At 27.2% G+C, this 20,666-nt stretch overlaps 4 protein-coding genes across 7 annotated transcripts in view; 1 reads left to right on the forward strand and 3 right to left on the reverse strand.

The window, feature by feature from the left end:
* LOC123275129 (myotubularin-related protein DDB_G0290005) overlaps window positions 1–11,404 on the reverse strand; it is a 65,710-nt gene extending 54,306 nt beyond the window's left edge. For 2 of the 4 annotated variants that reach the window (XM_044743053.1, XM_044743051.1), the window contains exon 1: window positions 10,345–10,392. Coding sequence is in view for 1 of the 4 variants with exons in the window: in XM_044743050.1 (XP_044598985.1) it covers window positions 10,345–10,563 (219 nt within the window). In the remaining 3 variants the exon portion in view is untranslated. Of the gene's footprint in view, window positions 1–10,344 lie in introns of all 4 variants that reach the window. The other 2 variants (XM_044743050.1, XM_044743052.1) reach the window with 2 other exon arrangements.
* LOC123275133 lies at window positions 136–8,906 on the reverse strand. The gene is made up of 6 exons (XM_044743057.1): window positions 8,721–8,906; window positions 8,264–8,528; window positions 8,037–8,183; window positions 7,380–7,581; window positions 6,634–6,744; window positions 136–825 (listed from the first exon to the last, which is right to left on the reverse strand). Exons 1-6 carry the CDS (start codon window positions 8,856–8,858, stop codon window positions 663–665), a joined length of 1,026 nt encoding a protein of 341 aa, XP_044598992.1. The 5' UTR covers window positions 8,859–8,906; the 3' UTR covers window positions 136–662.
* A 1,414-nt stretch (window positions 11,405–12,818) lies between the features above and the next one.
* On the reverse strand, window positions 12,819–13,874 carry LOC123275131. The gene is made up of 2 exons (XM_044743054.1): window positions 13,001–13,874; window positions 12,819–12,911 (listed from the first exon to the last, which is right to left on the reverse strand). Exons 1-2 carry the CDS (start codon window positions 13,836–13,838, stop codon window positions 12,895–12,897), a joined length of 855 nt encoding a protein of 284 aa, XP_044598989.1. The 5' UTR covers window positions 13,839–13,874; the 3' UTR covers window positions 12,819–12,894.
* A 1,126-nt stretch (window positions 13,875–15,000) lies between these two features.
* Window positions 15,001–20,135, forward strand: LOC123275132 (ubiquitin-conjugating enzyme E2-17 kDa). Its single transcript, XM_044743055.1, has 6 exons — window positions 15,001–15,346; window positions 16,573–16,636; window positions 17,218–17,249; window positions 17,358–17,435; window positions 17,731–17,836; window positions 17,914–20,135. Exons 1-6 carry the CDS (start codon window positions 15,323–15,325, stop codon window positions 18,051–18,053), a joined length of 444 nt encoding a protein of 147 aa, XP_044598990.1. The 5' UTR covers window positions 15,001–15,322; the 3' UTR covers window positions 18,054–20,135.
* The last annotated feature ends 531 nt before the right edge of the window (window positions 20,136–20,666 follow it).

A 20,666-nucleotide genomic window follows, 5' to 3' on the forward strand; every position in this document is an offset into this window, starting at 1 on the left:
ATGTACTTATTATAATGCTGAAATGATCGAATTAATACCTTGTTAGTATTTAATTTTCCAAGCAAATAAATTAGATATCATATCACATATTTCATATTTTTTTTTAAAAATCAAAAAATTGTTCAGTGTCTGAGCCTTCGGGTTAATTATTGAATCATTTCCAAAATGAACTAAAAACAAGATAATAAATTGCATATGTCACCAAAAAACAGTTGCATCACCTTTTACTGTTGTTTCTCAGTGAAAAAATTCATATAATACGCAGATTTAATTATTCTATAAAAAGATGATGAGAAAAACAAAAAATAAACCCAACTTAGAGGAACTAAAGCATGGCTTCCGTGTTTAGTATCCTGGGAAGAGAATAAACAGCTGAGGAAGGAAACATTATTGTTAATTTTTCGCAACACGCGGATTTTTATAATCAACACAATACATACACATTAAATAATTGCAAAAGTCTCTAATTTTTGTACGAACAATTGATTTATTTGACAACGATAATTGACGAGATAAAATCATTAAAAATTTAATCGACATCTTTATTATTATTTTCACTTTTTATTTTTTCTGTATAAAAGTGAGCCTTGTTTAAAATTTATACATCTATTTACATTCACTTCGTGGCCTTTGAATTGTACTCTCGGACAGTTTTTTTGTCGTTAATAAATAGACGGCTCATCATTATAAAAAAGAAACGGTTTCCTTACATTTCGTCTCATTGCAACGTCATACAATTGTCGTACTTCATGCCTCCGGCGACGCATCAAAGAATTTGTTTCACCGAATTCACTGATTATTACACTTTCACTACTGCTCTCACTCCTAATTTTCAAAGAATGATAGCAAATAAATAAATTATCATTAATAATAAATCTTAAATTTTTTAAGGTGATATTTTTATTGTTAATTTTTATAAAAAATCTCTGATGTAATTCAAGATTTATAACCATAACTATCCATCATCTTATTATTTTATGTGTATAGTTTTGTTGTGTAATTTTTGTTAAAAAAAAAATAATTCTCCAAGGCCGGTATATAATTGATCTATATCTTTTTCTCTCAGCCCTTTGTTTGTTTACTAAAAATCCTCAGTCATAAAATTTTTTCTATTTCTAAGAAACAAGTGTTGCTCATTAGTCGCGCCGAAATACCGGAAAATTCGCGTATTAACCTAACTACGTGCTCGAAGGTTCTTGTCTTTTTTTTACATGAGAGACCTTGAAATTATTACTGCCGGAAGGATGAAAAAATTATATATTTATGTTTTATATATATATGTGTTAGGGTCAATTATAAATAAGGCCATGAAATTCGGCTTTCAATTCTCCAATTTTAAAGTAAAATTTTTAAAAAACATTTTTTTAATGAAAACGTCTCGTTTTAATTTTCCTAGACTAACAAAAAATACTTAGCTTTGATAAAAAATAAATAATGCCGCAATAATTTACAAAAGTCGACGTCTCGTCATACAACAAAACCCAACTCTTGCTTTCTAGAATAATTAGTGAAGGCTGTGAGTGCGTACTCGCGTGCATCCAGCCAAAGAATTTATATAAAAGACACGCACGCATCTGTAAATAGTATTTACACATTAAATAGATTAAAATAAAACATATGTATTGATAAAAATAATAATAATAATAATAATAGTTTAATTGAAGATAGACGTATTGATTTGTAGTAATAATTGTAAAACAATTATAATTTATCAGTCTGCAGATTCGATTAGCATTATTAATGCACATTAATTATAATAAGTGATCAAGAGATCACGCATTCCATGTTAAGTGTACGACTCAAAAGACACGCGTGATGATTAATATCAGTCACGAGAGCTAGCGATCATGATAGCAATAGTGTTGGTAAGTCGAATAAAAAAATTAAAAAAAAAGTAATCGGCTAAGAAAATTCCAAGTGCAAGAACAACCATGAACACGCTCATTTGCCACTGAATCTGCTAGTCGAATTGATGTTTACTTAACACGATAGCTTCTGTTGTTTAGGGCAGCTTTACGGGGATTATATTGAGTTACTCGTTCAGTCTCGTAATCAAAAGTGGAAAGATTTATATATCTTTCTGGGTCAGACTGCAAAAATCTTTAGTTTAACAAAAACTGTCCGTGCCGATAATAAACAGTAAAATAAAAAGAATGATTTTGAAAAAAGCAAGAAAATTCTAAATATAAAATAATCTAACCGGCTGTTTATGGAATGCATTGAGAAATATCTCTAGTACAGCCCGTTGCTTGCGTGATTCATCGCTAAGAGGAGTCTAAAGACTTGAGGGAAAAGACAATAGAATGACTTACGTACTGAAAAATTAATATAAATAAGGCCTTTTAACAAGTCACTACTCTCAATGACAAGTATTTATATTTTATAAATATACAAATAATTCGAAAAATCACTATTTATATTTTTTATTTGTCTATCATCAATTGATGAAAGTTTTTGAGTGTACATTTGTAACTTTTTAGTGTGACAAGTATACTTATGAAATATTATACATGATTTATTTTAAGAAGAATTTTGTCACAGAATTTTTACGGGAGATCTTATGTGAGGCATTAGAAAGGTTTTGAAGAGAACTGGAACCTTTCTAGTTGCTAATTATTACAAATTATTACTGATTATATATCAAAGGCACTGGAATAATGCACGAAAAGAATAAACTTTACTTTAAAGATTTCTGTTTGAAATATTTTAACCATTCATAAGAGTAATAGTAAGAAATACCATCGCATTTTTGGTATTTTATCACTCAAACTACTCATTGTAAGATAAATTACACACTTTCTCGGTGTAAGGTCACTAGAAAATCGTTTTAATGCTCTCAGAACTGTGAAGGTTGCATCCCAAAGCTATTTTCGGTACAGAACCATTTTATCGTTCCGAACGACTTTTGAGCTATCTTATCAAAAATTCCAGTATTTAGTCAGATCAAAAGCTTAGATAAATGCGTTAGGATATAACGCAAGTTATTTATCCTAGCTGATAATCACCAGGACCTCTAAAAGCAGTTTTGAGTTGAAACGCGATTTAATCTTTGTACCAGGTAGCTTATCAACTTAAGCATATTTCTGAACACTTATCCCAAGATATTATTTATTTATTTTGGCCACTAGTTATCTGAACTTCTGAAATTGGTAATTGAATGATTAATGTTCAGAATTTTCAAATGAAATGACTCATAATTAAAATAATTAACACTTGTAATGCAAAAATTTTAATTTCAAGGGCAATTATTTGTGCCTTTGCACGTTTGCATTTAATTTAATTAATTATTTTTTTATAAACTTCTTAATAGTGTATTTTTTGAGTTCTTTTTTACTGAACTCTATTTACCAACCGAAAATATAATTCTCTTAGATTTAAATTGAAAGTATTATATCAGTTAAAATTTTTTAACCGAGTGAGCAGCGTACACAAGATTAAATGATAAAATTCATTTATAAATCAACACGAAATAATATTTTCAAAAGATATATTTCATTAAATATTCAATCAATACAACACGTGATTAATTTTCATAAAATATTGATACGCCTGAAGCTTCAATATCTGATTAGATAAAATAAAATTTCCGAAATTATCGGATAAATTACATCCGTGAAACCTGACGGGAAAACTCGGAAATATTAATTGAAATCACCATTTAGGATTTAAATAAAAGTTAATATTGAACTACATTTCAGTGGTCTAATATCGGATTTCAATCGGTACCATCGTACTTCGCCTAATTTAAAGAAATAATTTTTTTCATCACTAAAGGTCACGAAACTACAGAGAAGATAAATAAAGTAAAAAAATTTTCGAGCTATTCACTTTATCGGCACGCTAGACAGTCGTTTCGTACCCATCAACCACGTGAAACAAAGAGAAGACAGAGTATAACCAGGTAAAGACTTACACATGCAGACTAGACCTGTATATCTACCTGGTTTTAAAATCGAATAAACTCCAATCCATATCTCGTACCAGGTACACTAACTTTTAAACTCATCGCTTTACTTCTTCTATTGACTATACATTTTTAAAACTAATTTACTTTTGTAGCCTTTATTTTACTTTACGTTAATTTCCTGCTCATTTAAAAAAATTATTATTGGTCATAAAAATAATAATAAATATAATTTTAATTAAATTTGATACGTAACTCTAGTCGAAACCCGAAACAACTTAGAATTTGAATAACAATTTGTGTACTTGTTTATGAAATGGGTACACTGATAAAAACATTAACTTGACTCAAGAGTCAAAATCTTAAATCAAGAATTCCATTTTGAAGAAAATGATTTTCTTGAGTCAAGAAAAACAAATTCTTGAGACAAAAATTTACTTAAATCAAGAATAATTTCTTGACTCAAGAATTTATTCTCTTGACTGAAGAAAATCATTTTTCTTTAAAATGGTATTCTTGGTTCAAGATTTTGGCTCTTGAGTCAAGTTAATTTTTTTCATCAGTGTATAAACGGTGGACAGGCTTAATGTCGATATGATTTGGTAATGAAGTGTTGATGATTTATAGCTAATGTAGACCAATTGCGTGCATTATATGCGGTTATCGCATGTAGACACGTTGTGCAAAATCCGTACCTGAATAAATACTAGTGAGTCACGACCGAGTGTTGTTACAACCTGAGGGCATTGCACGTGTAAATACATACATATATGAATGCACATATGTATATGTGAATTCTATATACTCAATCCTGTGTATTTATAATAGTTGGAAAGATAGTAAGGTAGTAGTGTCTCGGACAACCCGAGCAAGAGTTGAGAGTCGACCAAGTCGAGACTTGTCCCTCATTTTTATTTGGACTTTTTTATCTTCAGTTTTATATTTATTGCTCCTTTTTACGTATCTTACTAACAACTGCACTTCTTCAAATTTTATTTATGCTGCATTACACTGACATATATACCGATATAAACACGTATTTAATAAATTGTAAGTGGATTTTTAAATAACCGGATATATTATATTATTCAATGGTTATTTTTAGCCACAATCTTTTGCAAGTTAGTCATTTTTATTTTTTTATCGAACGTAATCAATCTTTGAAATAATGAATGATTTTTTTTTTTCAATGAGTTTTAGGTGTAAATTAATAAACATTATTAATCGTTAGCGCGTGTTAACTAGAGAAAGGATTATATTACTCGAAGCGTAAAAATGAAAATCAATTATTCTAAAAACACGTTAATAAGTAACTAAACATAACATTACGTATACTAATATTCCTTTCGCTCTAAATTCCAACAAGAACCCGCAAGTACGTACATACAACTAAACACTCGTTATTATATTTATATATATTAGTACGTATACGATCAATACACCCGTATAAAAAATAAATTATTGACGATAATGATAATAACAATCATAAAACGGTATATGAGTCATGTTTGGTGGGTAAATGTGTGACGTGCTGTGGGGTACTACACGTACAATTTTGCTTGATAAATTATTACAACTCAGAGAGATACTAAAGCCTCATTTTACCGTAATTACTAATAAAACATAAATACAGATAAATAAATAAATAAATACGGCGAGTTTTATTTTATGTTTTATCAATTGTGAGGTTTAACAATTCATTCGCGTGAGCGTAATATACACGAATAAATTTTAATATGTGGCTGATTTGAATGTATGAGCTTTAAGTTATCTTAAAGATTCAAATTTTATTATTACTATTATTTTTATTATATGCTATATAAATATCATTATTGACGATCTTCCGTTCGTCAGCCGTAAACAATTGAAACGGGCTGGCTTGAGAATGATTTGAATCGAGTTGTCGTGCGTGTCGCCGCATATAGCGAATGTAAACCGACCGCAAGGTGATACCGTTACCGATTTTTTTTTCAGCCGAGTCACCACGCGACCGGGGCTTACCGAAGGTAACCACATCGACGGTCTTACTCGGTGCGTCTTGTCTCGTTGAAGCGACCGCCGGATAAAATAAAAATTTTTACGTATATATAGTTATACAGTGTAATGTAAGTATAGAACTATACCTGCGACAAGTAAAGGTGACTTGGTTTATGTATGGTTTATGTCGTGTGTGTAAGGTAAGTCTGTAAGATTAATGGTAAGGTGAGAAGAGAAAAAGACACTAGATATGCTATATCGCTATATACTATAGAATAAGGTTAAATCGAAGAGAAATGCTTGCTATAATAGTCATAACTATAAAACACTATTACTATTACTCGTGATTTCAAAATGTCGTAAATTCATTTTAGGTAACATCCGGTTAAGGTCTCGAAGAAATTGGATCACTTTTCTTTTAATACAGGCCTATTGTTTTACAAAAAAAAAATTTTTTTAAAGTTTCGAATTTTTTATAAAAATTAAACATTTAATTTATTTAAAGACGTTCTTAAGCTTAAACATAAATCAGAATTAATTAAGTTTATTATTTAATAACTAAAACTTTTTTTTCAATGAAGATAATTAGGCTTATATGAAGTAAAATAAAATGAGCATCATAAAAAGTTCGATGATATGATCTACTTAATATTGTTAATTAAATTGAAAAAAATGATGAAAGATTTATTAATGTACATGAACATCTTTAAATTAATAATTATAAAAAATAAAATGATCAATAATAAACTCACCCAGAAGATAAACTATTACCGACATTTAAAGAAGAAACATGATTATTATTATTAGAAACAATTAAAGGAACTCTTCGTGGTTCATGAGCTATTCTATGACTACTTTCATCTCTAAAAATAAAATGAAAATAATTAAATAATGTAATTGAGTAATTTAGTAATTAATGATAATGAATATTGAAAAGTAAAGTTAGTTTACATTAATGTAAAGATTGGAATTGACACATTAACTAATCAATAATTAAATAACAAAAGACAAAGCTTAGTCACGTGCATACCATTAACTTATACATCGCGATAATTAATCCTTTAAAGTGATCATTAAAATAACAATCAATCTGATCTAACCAACAAGCCATTAATGCGAATAATCGAGAGATAACTCAAGAGCCAGAGATTTAATTAAGTAACTACCAATTCAAGTACACAGATGTGTCTATAATAGTACGTGTGTAGTATGTGGTGTATAAATAAATATACAACGCGAGCACGAGGGTTGCTATGCATACAATCGACCTTAATGCACTTGAGATAGAATGAATTAGAACAGGCCTATCCAATCTACTGACATCCGGTACAATGGATTCAATCGATACCGATACTGCTGTGGAAGTGTGTCATTACCCCGTACATGGCTCACACACAAGCGATGGTGGAAAAAAAAATAAAAATAAGAGTTATAATTATAAGTTATAATTATGTTATAAGCGTAGAATTATGACACGGATATTAAGCCCTTGACATACCCAGCAAAAATGTCCAAGGTTGCTGCGAACTCTAGAGGATTTCTCGCGACAATTGCACCTTCCTCATTAATTATGTTTGCTAATGTCATATCGTACACGACATGGGAGCTGGTATTTAGACTCTGTGATATCATTAATGGATTAACTTCATTTGGATAATACAGTGTTGATATTGTCAAGTCACTCTCTGCTGGTAAATCATCTGCATTCATGTATTATATAATTTTGTTATTAGTTTTCGTTATCTATAATCAATCAATAGTATTTGATCTACCGGTTATTTGGGAGGGATATTGAGGGCTCAAATGCTGTACAATATTTAACTGAAGATGAGAAATATCCAGTAATTTAATTAACTGATTAAAATTGAGGCACCAGTGATGAAAAGTTCAATTTTAAACGATAATTATGAAATTTAATTGAGAAATAAAATTAATTTTTTTTGTTATAAAAGTTTTTCTATTAAACAGCAATTGGACCTTCTTAATTTTGATTAATTAATCATTAACAATATTTTTGAATAATTGAATATTTTTAGTATCATTAAAAAATCTAAAGATGAATAAAAACGATTAATATTAATTTTCAGGTTCTCAAAAAGGTCAAAATACTATTGATTGATAAATAATATGCACTTAAATATGATTGATTGATTACTTGTAAAGAAAGATGATGAGGCCAATGGTAAAGAATTAGAATAATATTGAAATAAATTAGAGGGCCTAATTGAAATTTCCATTTGAGCAGAGGAGCTTGAGCTGACTTGATTGTTGTCCAGAAAAATGGACAGTGATGGATGATGGTCTGAGGATTCAGAAAAAAGGAAAGTCAAAGGTCACGTTTTTTATCCGACTAAAGAAATTTTAATAGGATGAGAAAATTACCGATCGTAAAACCGGAAGCCAAGTTTGAAGATTGGAACGAATCATTTAAATCAGTGGCTACTGTTTGATTATAAATTGCAGTTTCAGGTTCTGTACCTACGCCTACATTCAGATGTTCGTCTTCGTCTTCATCTTGATCTTCGACTTCCATTACTTCGACTACTTCGGACCTCTCATTATCCGCGGTGCTATTTACTTCTCGCTGGCTTTTAAATCTCATTAGACGTTTCAAATGATTGCCAATGTTCGGCAGACTTGGCCTGATCTATTTATTACTCCGTGCAATTTTAAAATAATTAACAATCTTATTCTTATTTTAAAATAAATTATAATTTATAGTAGCTTATATTGTAATTATTCATTGTCTACAATTCATACTCATTCTTATTAAAGACAATTGACTTACATAAAAAATGTATGAGTTGTATTTAAAATAAATAATTGATAATTAACAAACCATTCTACCGAAGCCAGTTTTTATTTTTTCATTAACCGGGTAATAAAGAGATTCTTCGTTTATTGACATCGAGGTACTGGGAACTGGATCACTCGAGACGTCAATGATTTCATCATCGAAATTGTTATTTTCAGACATTTTTTTTGTTATTTAAATTTTTATTTCTATAATATTTTTATTTTTACGTTTTTAGTTTACTAAAATTTTGTTGCCAATGTCATTTTTTTAATTATTCATGAGCATACTTCACGCAGTTATTTTTTTGTTTATCCTATTCAATATCTATATCTCTACACTGATAGAAGGATTTGTTTGTAGTTAAAAATATTTTTTAATATTTTACAAATCATTTATTAAAGACCAATTTTTAGTATTAAACAAATATTTCTTAGTATTTAAAATGATTTGTTTGTATTTGATAAATCTGATATTTATTTATTAAATAATAATAATTATTTTTAACTATAAACAAATCCTTCTATCAGTGTATTTGATAAATTTTAAATTTTATTCTTATTTTATTATTATTACTTCTTAGTAGATTAATTAAAAAAAACTCAAAAAAAGTGCAAAATTTAAATTTTAGGGTCAATAAATCTAAAAGTAAAATATCCTAATATTATTCTATTAAACTTCTGTGAAAAACTCTCTCAATAAAATCAAAGTCACAAAGCCACTAAAGAATTTTCCTCTCCAAAATATAGAGCGCTACATATTTCAACTAAAGTACTAAACAATAAAGAAACCCCTATAGCCCTAAATTTATTGATAAAAAACATTTCTAATGAATAATTTGAACAAGTTATGTGTCTATAAATTTCCGTCACGGATACTAAAGATAATTATAAAATGAACCGTAAAATAAACTCGTATTAAAGTGATAAAAATCCAGAAGCTGTCAATTTAAATAAACGATTACAAGTCGATGGTCTATGAAGTTATGTAAAATAAAAATTACACAACCTGTGCTCGAATCAAGCGAACTTTGTTCATATCACACACTTGCTATAATTGATTATTAAACTACTGAACAGCAATAAAGTTAACAAGGCCTCACATTACGTGATATTATGACAAAGAATTTGTCTACACTTAAGATAATAATTTAATTTTAAATTTAATTATTTATAAATCTCTCAATTTTAATCATTTCCACTAAAGTTTCTTGTCTCACCCAAGTTTAAAGTTTTTTTTTAAACAAAAAACGAGTAGAATAAAACGAAAACATGACAAACATAATTAAAGTACTACCTACACTTGAAGGTAATTTATTCGAAGGGTTCCCTTGATGATTTCATCAATAACCACACACACAATAATAGTAATAATAATAATAAAAATGATGATAATAATGCTAATAAAAAAGACTATAGTAGCCTAGAGGAAAATGAATCAACGTACGGGTAATCGTGTAAGGAAAACAATGGATTTATACAGCCGGTTGAAAAATAGTTGTCAGAAGGCCGTGAATATAAACTTTCTAATCGTTCAATAGAATCAATTTCTTTAAATAAAAAAACGCACGCACACGCGTACTTACCAGACACCTAAGTAAACACAGAATAATAAATTTATTTACCGACTTAAATATTAAATATACCAAATTAATAAAAGGAGTACTCACCGGATGTGCGTATGGAGTACGAGTTACGTTTAATTCTCTGCTCCTAATACACCAGGAGTAACCCTGAGGCGAAACAAACAAACCAAATAAATCAAGATAAATATTTTTACATCGATAATGACAATAAACTCTGTCAATAAAATCCTTGGGAATATAATTTCCAATGTTGGATTCAGATGTTCGTTTTGGTTTTGATGCTTGTAAATTAAATTGGTACATTTAATTATATGATATGAAATGTCAAAATCCTGGTGGTGCCATCTTGTGATATCTGTGGTCAGGGTGGCCGTCATAAGCTGTCACGAGGACGAGGATATATTTTTTTTTCACCACTTACTTTACTTTTGGAGCATTACTTATGACATCTCACTCACTGTCTTTAATTTTTAATTAATTTACAGTAGCACTTGTTAAATTATTTATATCACCTCAGAAAAAAATAGTTAATATCCTTGTCGTTATTATAACACGTATGTATGTAACGCAATAAATATACATAATTACAGTAACGTCATTTATTGTTGTCGATTAATTATTGTGACGACGATGACGAGGGAATTGATTGTTATTGTTATTATTGTTGTGATACCACGATAAAGTATAATAAAATAAAATGGTTGGTTGCTCGTAAATTTTTAAGAATAAAAATACTCCGAAATACAAGTGACAGCTAACTAGACTCCTCCTTAGATTGGACAAGTAGAATAATATATAGGTATCTGTGTAAAATATATATTAGTTATATATATTTAAAGCCAGAATCCGTCTGTTAAAATGTCATCACAGTGTTACGGCGATTGCGTATAAATAAGTGTAAAAAATGGCCGGATTCGTGTACATGAAACCGGTTTTTATAATATTAACAAGTCATTACGATCGATTGAATTAAATAATAGTGTTGCAATAAGAAGAGACGGAGCTACGCCATTTTCACTTTGTCTTTTTGCTATTATATATAACACACTCACACTGATACACCTGACTCGTATTTTAATACGAGTTTAAAGTCAACACTCCATCCGCGTCTGATGGCGAATGCTTACTGCCTCCTGATGTCAGTTCTCGCTTACACTTCAAACGATGGCGCTCATGTTTACGCCAGTCACTCTCGCGGCACTTTTTCAAACTAGTTTTCTGCTGCGTCAGTAATATCGCTCTACTTTATTATCTTTTGGTTTTTTAAATTATTGATGAAATAATTATCAAAATAAAATTATTCTGATATTTGGATAATTTTTGATTTTTTTAAAAAAAAAAGTTTACTAATAAAATAACATTTTTCTTTAATTATATTTTTAAATTTTCAAACGTGGAATTTTTTAAAAATAATTTATTTATTTAAAAAATTTATAATTATCAAATATCTGTTGATTTTTTAAGAATTTTATTCAATTATTTATTTTGAAAAAAAAATAATACTAGTTAGCCGACGTTTTTAATTTTTTTTTCAATTAAATTAGAACAAAAAAATATTTTTTAAAAATTGCACTTACAGTTTTTCAAGTTTTTTACGAATGAAATTTTTTTTTATTTTTTTTTGTAATAATTGTTTCAATAAAAAAAATTCTAAAAATTTTCAGATGTCGGCTAATTTAATTTTCACTGATAAAAATAAATAAGTTTGCATTAGTAATATTTTAATTACGGTTCTTAATTACAAAAGAAAATAAAATTGATGAATTTTTTAAATTAATCAAATGTGAATTATGAATATAGATACTCGTTTGTAATTGAAAATACTTTTGATTAATGACAAGCAACAATTAAGTACTTACAATAAAATAATATGTTTTCATAATAAATAGCGAGAGTGATTGAAATACTTTTACGTACTCTCTAAAAATTCAATCAGTGAAATCTTACCCGTGTTTATAATTAAATACCTGTGGTTTTGAATGATTACATGCATATATTCTTCGAACTAATAACATATTTATCACGAAGAAAATGAGAATTTATTTAGAAATTAAATAATTACACTGATGAATTTTTAAGTGAAACCTATTGCAATATTTATCGATAATTTTTATAACTTATATTTCGTTCGATTTAATTAAACTTTTTATGTTTATCTGTAAAATGCTCATAAATGAATATAATAAAATTCGACTTATTTCTGAAGCAATTCTTATTATTCATATGCATTTATTGTGCTAATATTTTTATCGGTACTACTTTAATAATTTTGTGTATATGTATAACCAAAATGTTATTTGATATTTTATTATCTTTCCATAATAAATGTTCTCGGAAACATGGGAATCAAAAAAAAATTTAACAAAACAAAATACTGATTATTTATATTCTATTTATTAAAAAAAAAAAAAAAAAAAAAAAGCAGATGAACTTATATTCAGCTTTCTGTTTTTCGCATCGTAATAATTCGATGCAAATTGTTGGATTTGTCATGCATGGAATTTTTGATGAGATCGATTTCAGTAAATTTATTATATAATAAAAATAACAATCAAATCTAATATTCAAACTAATTTATTAATTTTACGATGGATATTTTTGATTGCTCTTGAATTGCATTCCGTTATACCAGTATCAATATTTCCGTTCCGCTGTAAATAAAAATATATAAATTTATAGTAATTATCATTATTATTAAAGCGGGTACCAGCATTAAAATTCTGTCAGGCATTTAATTTACCCAGCTTTTGAATTTTTTTATCTCTAACACAACGAGGATCGCAGCACGAGTCCAGTGTCCTACAATCGACTGTTTCGACTTTGTGACGCCTGGAGATGCCAGATGACGGATGTTTTCGTCTCTTGGATTTAATAATGATATTACTGGGGAGCATAATATCGTCCCAGGGAATTTCAATGTCTTCTTTGATACATTTTTCAGGTTCGGGTAACGGATTTATGCGAATTGGACTCTCCAGAGCTATTTTATCCCAAGGTATCTCCAAAGAAGAATTGCAAACAGCCAATGACTCCGGTGACTTTTTAATCTCGACGACAACGTCATCAATCAATAAATCATTCCAAGGCAACTCCATCCTTCCCGAAGATTCCTTTTTCTCCGCGACATTACCATCTTCATTGGAAATATCATTATTATTATTATTACTATCAATCACTCTCGAATTCTGGTGATCCTCAGCAGGAATCTCAACTAGTCGACGAATTTTCACGGAATTAAGCGGCAGTGCGATATCTTTCCAAGGCAACTCGACTTTCGAATCACATTTTAATGAAACATCCGAGTACTCATGCGAGAGGGTACTCATATAAGGCTCATGCCATACTTCTTCTTCTGGTTTGTGGACGAAGGTTTGTCGTTTCTTGTTACACTTTTCCCGTACTCGATTATTATTTATCCTTTCAGACAAACGATATCCACCGTAGTCCGTCCGCGTATTGATACTCGTCTTACGCGGGTTTCCAATTACGTAGTACATTATTATTGATGAAAATAAAAACTTTTTCAACCTTTTCCACGTAGTTAATTGCAAAATTGATCCTGAAGATGAGTAACTCATTTTAAAATTATTAAATTCATTTTTATTTTAATCTAAATATATTTTTATAACTGTTTTATTTTTCATATTTTATCAATTTTAGAATTTTAATTCACTCAAAAATAATTTGAATTTTTTTTTCTTCATCTTAATTTTTATATCAAAAAAATTTTACTTGACATTTTGATACAATTTTATTTATTATTATTCAGTTTTTTAAGGTTATAAATAAACATTATCAATAAAGTTTTAAAAAATTAAATCAAACTGAAATTAGCAAGTATTTGATGATTTTTTTTTTTTTCTTTTTTTTTTTTTTTTTAAATTTACAAAATTACGATTATAATTATCATTAAATATTTATTAGAATATTATATTAATATTATTTATTTGAGTAATTATTTATATTATACAAATAAATATTAAGTATTTACATCTTACAATTTTTTAACAATTAAATTATTAAGAAAAAAATTTAATTAATTAAATTAAATTAAAAAATTTCACATGTAGAAATTAAAAAAATGTTGAAAAATATTTTTTCTATTATAATTATTTTCTTATAAGAATTTAAAAAATTGTCAGATGTTAGCTAATTTCAGTATCATGCATTTGAATGAAAATTAAGTTAGCTGACATCTAAAAACTTTTAGAATTTTTTTTATTGAAAAAATTGTTACAAAAAAAAAAATAAAATAAAAAATTTCATTCGTAAAAAACTTTAAAAACTATAAGTGCAATTTTAAAAAAATATTTTTTAGTTCTTATTTAATAAATGAAAAAAAAAAAAATTAAAAAGTTAAAAACGTCGGCTAACTTTAGTATTGTTGCATTTGACATGTTAAATTATGAAAATAAAGTTAGCCGACATCTAAAAATTTTTATGATTTTTTTTTATTAAAAAATTATTACAAACAAATTTTTTCATTTGTTCAAAAGTTTAAAAACTATAAGTGCAATTTTTTAAAAATATTTTTTAGCTATAATTTAATAAATTAAGAAAAATAAAAAAATTAAAAATTTCGGCTAACTTTATTATTATTGTCAGATTAATAAATTAAAAAATTCGCGGGAAAATTTAAACACGCATCGCCATCTGTTACCAAACCACAGAACTACATCTCCCCAAATCCCCGAGGAAGAAGTCGATAATAGGAAATTTGTAGCGCCACGGTCGCGGCATTTATTCGCCTCTCAACAATACAAATACACTCACCCGAAACAAAAATTACAAATTACCGAGTTGCCGAATCGCTATCCATAAAACAAAACCACTAAAGTGCTAAAATAAAACTAATCTCCGTAAAAATAATAAAAAAAACGCGCTGTGAAACTAAAATTTATCATCTCAGTGAATATTTTTTTTTTAAAACCAAAGTTCTGACTCACGTAGTACATCGACATTTAGAAGTCAGCCATCTTGCGATCCTAATCAAAGATCTTTTGCTAGCGGGTTTCGTTGTCTGGTTTTTCGGCCAGTTAAATATCAACACACACTTCATCAGATGGCTTTAAAACGAATTAATAAGGTACGTTAACATTTAATTGTCTTATTAAATAATAAACATCATTGTAAATAATCATTCTCGCGTTAATATTCAGTCATAACGCCCAACGGGGTTACAATTGGAGCAATGAAAGCTAGGCATTAAAAATCGTCCCTCATTCACTTACTCACTACGTCCTTTTTCGCCACATACATATATATATATATATATATATATATATATATATATATATATATATATATATATATATATATATATATATATATATATATGTATGTATGTATGTATGTATGTATCTAGCTATACATATATATCGACATATATTTATAACTATATATATTCCTCATTAGCGTACGTTATAAATAAATAAATTATAAAAATTTTTTTTATTCAACTGAAATATTTTTCTGTTTCGCCAACCAATAATTTATTTAATTGTTATTTTTTTTTTAGATAATTATGATTATTATTTACAGAATAATTAATTTATTTTTTTAAGGACAATAAAAAATTGTCAAAAACATTTTTTTTAATGCCCAACTTAACAAATTACCGGAAGCAACGTAAAAGCGCACATTATATCTATATATATACTCATATAGACATATATGTATGTACAATACATATATTTGTATGTATATATATATAATACATGGATTCATGGAATGTACAGATGATGTACAAAAATTAATTTAATTATCTATAAAGAATCTTAATAAGAAACTAATTAAAAAACAATTATAAATATCAATAGGTAATAATTGAAGGGTTGAGTAATTAATTATTAAGTGTAATTGATCATGAAACAGGTTAGGAATTATTAGTCATCTGGGCTTGATGTCAACGATAGCATATAGGTGCACTGTCATTTTGTTGTGCAATAATACGCTTTAATATTTATATTTATTGTTATTTTATTTGTAAATGTAAATCATTACCAGGTTATCAGAATAAACTATAACAATGGAGACTGAAGGTCTATTAGGGTGTTTTTGTATGTAGTTAAACTGATGGTTTATAACATTAAATAGAAATTTTATCGCTAAAGACGGAGTACAATAATTAGAAGCGTAATTAATAATCTGTCAAGATTATTTTTACTATTGTTTGTCGTAAATATTGACCAATAGATATTGATAGGAGAGTATTTTTGGATAGTTTAATTTTAAGACGCTTGGAATTGGTTTTAGTTCAGTAAACTAGCCATGCATTGGATCTGTTGCTGATTTATTTTTTTTTTGTTACAGGAACTTCAAGATCTTGGAAGAGATCCACCTGCACAATGCTCCGCTGGCCCTGTAGGAGAAGATTGTAAGACTTAATTTTTTTTTCATTTATTATTTAATGTATTTTAATTTTATACTTACAAATTTTATAAAGTATAATCATTCTAAAAACTAATTTTGAGAAATAATATGCTTAGAATTTTGGACTTTTGATGATTCAGAATTTAACACCGGTCTTCTTAACTTAATACAAATTTAAAGTTAAAATTTACACGACGGTCTTATGGAATTACTTAGAAATTTATTTAAGTTCAGATTCAATGACTTGGAAAATTATAGAAAAGAATTTTAATTGCTTCAACAACTCTGCTTATCTAAAAATAAATTTTTCCAGCAATTTTATTGTTTAAGATCAACATAATGAAAAAAGTAATTAAAATAAACAATGAAGTATTGTGCAAATTATAATTAGGATTAAATAAGCCAACTTATGTGTTAGGCTTATCGAAATGAACTTGACTGAATAAAATTTATTTTAATATAAATTACATAAAGTTTAAGGACATGAACGCCATTACAGGAAAAAGCTCAATAATAAATATTTTTTTAGGAAAATCGATTAAATGTATAATTTATTTAAATCACATTTTTTTATTTTTGTTACAGTATTCCACTGGCAGGCGACTATAATGGGACCAGTAAGTATAAGTTATAATTTTTATTTTTAAATAAATTTTTGCAAAATCAAATAATCTTTTAATTATTTAAAATAGTTGATATTAATCAAATTAAATCGTGTTTTATAGCCTGACAGTCCGTATCAAGGAGGTGTATTTTTTCTTACAATTCACTTTCCCACAGATTATCCATTCAAACCACCTAAGGTAAATAATACAAGCCCGTAAGGTAAAAGACCCAGTTATTGACACTTGCAGTTTTATTTTAATTAAATAAAATAAATCGACTCTAACAAATTAAAAAATATAATTTTTTGATTATAAATTTTAAGATAATTGGTTTTTTAAGGACATTTTATTTTTTTAATTAGAATAAAATTACAAGTGTCGATCAACTAGGCTAGTGTCAATAACTGGGTCTTTTACCTTATATTTTTGTTTACTTTAAAAATATTAATTAAATAATACTATTTATACTAATTATTTATTATTGACATAATAGGTAGCATTCACGACCAGAATTTATCATCCAAATATAAACAGTAACGGTAGTATTTGCTTGGATATTTTGAGATCGCAGTGGTCTCCAGCACTTACTATTTCAAAAGGTATTTTATAAACGAAATTTACAATAATTATTCATACTATAAATTAAATATACTAATCAATAAAAAATTATTTACAGTCTTACTATCAATATGCTCTCTGCTGTGCGATCCAAATCCCGATGACCCGTTGGTCCCAGAAATAGCGAGGATATACAAAACTGATCGAGAGAAATACAACGAATTGGCACGTGAATGGACGCGCAAGTATGCCATGTGATGCGTCAATTTCTGTTGATTTCAATGAAAAAAAAAAAAAAAAAAAACAGCAACAACAAACAAAAATAAAAAAAAAAATAAACACCACCACCAACGAGCAGCCCTCAGCCTAATGCCACTTATCTCGTTCAGCACCGATTAAAACTAGCAATCGCTCGTTACAATTATGATGATGACGATAATGGTAATTTTATAAGTTGTGCCGCAATTAATGCTCGCAGACGCATACGCTCAGGTCATAAAAAATCAATAAAAATAAAAAAAAAAAAAATAAGTAATGTTAATTAATAATCTTCAAAGCAACCACGTGATTATCCACGCTAAAATAATTTATCTCATCACATTCTGGTCAATATATTAGCCTGCGAGTTATTTTTATTTATACATTTTTTTTTTTTTCGTTTTTAAAACGGGACAACACTAGGCTACTCGAGGCACTTTACAAGGTGGCTACACTTACACTAAACACGTTTAAAATACAATCTAAATAATTTGAAAAAAAAAAAAAAAAAAAAAAGAAAGATAAAAAAAATAAATGTCCGCTTTGATTTTTCATAATAAAATAAAACAACAAAACTAAAACTATAGGTGTGAAAGTAGGATTTGTATTTGAATTAGTTTAATTTTCAATGAATATGTGCTTATATATAAATATTAATTAATTAATTGTAATTATTGATAATAATATTATTAATAACTACCTACTTTCTCAGTGACTACGAATTGGTAACATCACATCGGTTGTTAGTTTTTTAAAATTATAATATTCGATACTGAGCGTTACCCGTCCCTGGGAACAATGCGGTTACTTTTTTGTAAGACTGGGCTCTATAAATAATATTACTTCAATACCTATTCCGTTTTGTTTCATTATTATTACTATTATTAATTATTAATTATTACTCTTGATAAAAAGAAAAGATAAATAATAAATATGTCACCTGTACTCGTTTTTAGTTTTAAATTTATTATTTGCATCTTAGCTCGTTTTGACGGTGTGTGAAACTGAAAATAAAATAATAATTTAAATTAATTGTTGATTTAAATATTCGTGGCTGAACGGCAAAATGTGACGAAGGCTCACTGGTATATAATATTATACATAATTAATTAATTATAAATATCAGTTGTATTTATAATGGTAATAATTATTATTAATTAATTAATTTTACATTGTTCAAAATTAAATGTTCAATCACTTTTTAAAACAAATAATTATGAATCATAATAAATCAACTCTTTTTTGCGTTTTCAATAATTTATTGACATTTTTTATGTAGTTATCCCTTTTATTACTGATATTATTATTAGTATGCATATAATTAATAATTAATTTTTAATAAAATAAATACTACTTGACGTTACTGCCATGTCGCGTTTGCCGCTCAACCACGCCAAGCTAATGGCATTTTATATCAATTATTAATAATATATATATCAGAATCAAACTAAGTAATTTTTTTTAAATTAATGGGACTTTATTGACAATTATTTTGTTCGTGGTGTCCTTCACTTCAACAATTATTTAAAAGTAAATTTTAAACATAATTGTTATTTATTTTGTCATTTATTTATTTAAATTAAACATCGGACAATAATGAACAAATATAATTTTAAAATAATGAAACATGTTTAGCCAGTAAAATAAAAATTATTAAATTATTTATTAAAATAAAATAAATCTTTTATTACATTGTAGCTGTGAAGGAACTTGTGAGCTCAATTTAAACAAAAGTAATTATTACACATCATTATTTTTTAAATTGTTAAGCGTTAATTGAACTTTTATTGAAGAACCCGCGCTAGAAAAATCCTTGGTAATAGAAAAAAAAAAAAAGAATTTGTGATAAGGATTTTTTACATTGCACGTCTTACTTACTAGCGGCGTTTTTTAATCGCAAATATAATAATAAATTTTACCGTGATACGCCATGATCGTGGATCTCTTAATAAGAGAGTAAGATTAATGAAAAAAATATTTAAAAAATAAAAATGAATGAAGCGTGTCCAGTGTAAGAGGTTGAAGAATTTTGTAAAGCACCAATTATCAGTGGTGCTTATGAATAAATAATTTAAACAACAACAAAATATTTAATAAAAATGTAAGAAGTAGTGAAAAATTTTTTTTTGGAAGTTCATCGATGCCAACATTTTGATTCGGATGTAATGGACTTTTATATTTCATAAAATGGTTTATTTAGAAAACGCGGCACTAGAGGTATTTAATTAAATGAATTATTATTAGTGAATAATACGGAAAACTTTGAATAATTTAAAGAGAAAGCAATGATTAACAATTTTATTATTTAATGAAATATAAAATGGATAATTATTACTCCGAATCATTGTTAATTTTGTTAGAAAAAAATTGATGGAAGAAATGATACAGTTAATGTGTGATTATTATAATTTTTTAAAATGCAATGATGAACATTTTTAATAACTTATCTTGTGTACATTTTAGCATTAGCCCTTTATATAATAAAGTCCACGTAATAATAATATTTTATAGATAACCATAATTATACATTTATCTTAACATTTAATTAAGGATTTTTTATCTTAAAAAATTTAATTTATTATTTAATTTCAATCAGTTAACTAACGATCAGTT

The sequence above is a fragment of the Cotesia glomerata genome, linkage group LG1 (genome assembly GCF_020080835.1).
Source record: "Cotesia glomerata isolate CgM1 linkage group LG1, MPM_Cglom_v2.3, whole genome shotgun sequence".
NCBI lineage: Eukaryota > Metazoa > Arthropoda > Insecta > Hymenoptera > Braconidae > Cotesia > Cotesia glomerata.

Excerpts from the sequence above, each read along its gene's own strand:
- LOC123275132 (XM_044743055.1), top strand. The coding sequence starts at position 15,323 with ATGGCTTTAAAACGAATTAATAAG. Across the intron at positions 17,436-17,730 it reads ATCCATTCAAACCACCTAAG|GTAGCATTCACGACCAGAAT; the intron begins GTAAATAATACA and ends TTGACATAATAG. Across the intron at positions 17,837-17,913 it reads AGCACTTACTATTTCAAAAG|TCTTACTATCAATATGCTCT; the intron begins GTATTTTATAAA and ends AATTATTTACAG.
- LOC123275131 (XM_044743054.1), bottom strand. The coding sequence starts at position 13,838 with ATGAGTTACTCATCTTCAGGATCAATTTTGCAATTAACTACGTGGAAA.
- LOC123275133 (XM_044743057.1), bottom strand. The coding sequence starts at position 8,858 with ATGTCTGAAAATAACAATTTCGATGATGAAATCATTGACGTCTCGAGT. Across the intron at positions 7,582-8,036 it reads CTCATCATCTTTCTTTACAA|ATGATTTACCAGCAGAGAGT; the intron begins GTAATCAATCAA and ends ACATGAATGCAG. Across the intron at positions 6,745-7,379 it reads ACCTTGGACATTTTTGCTGG|AGATGAAAGTAGTCATAGAA; the intron begins GTATGTCAAGGG and ends TTTTATTTTTAG.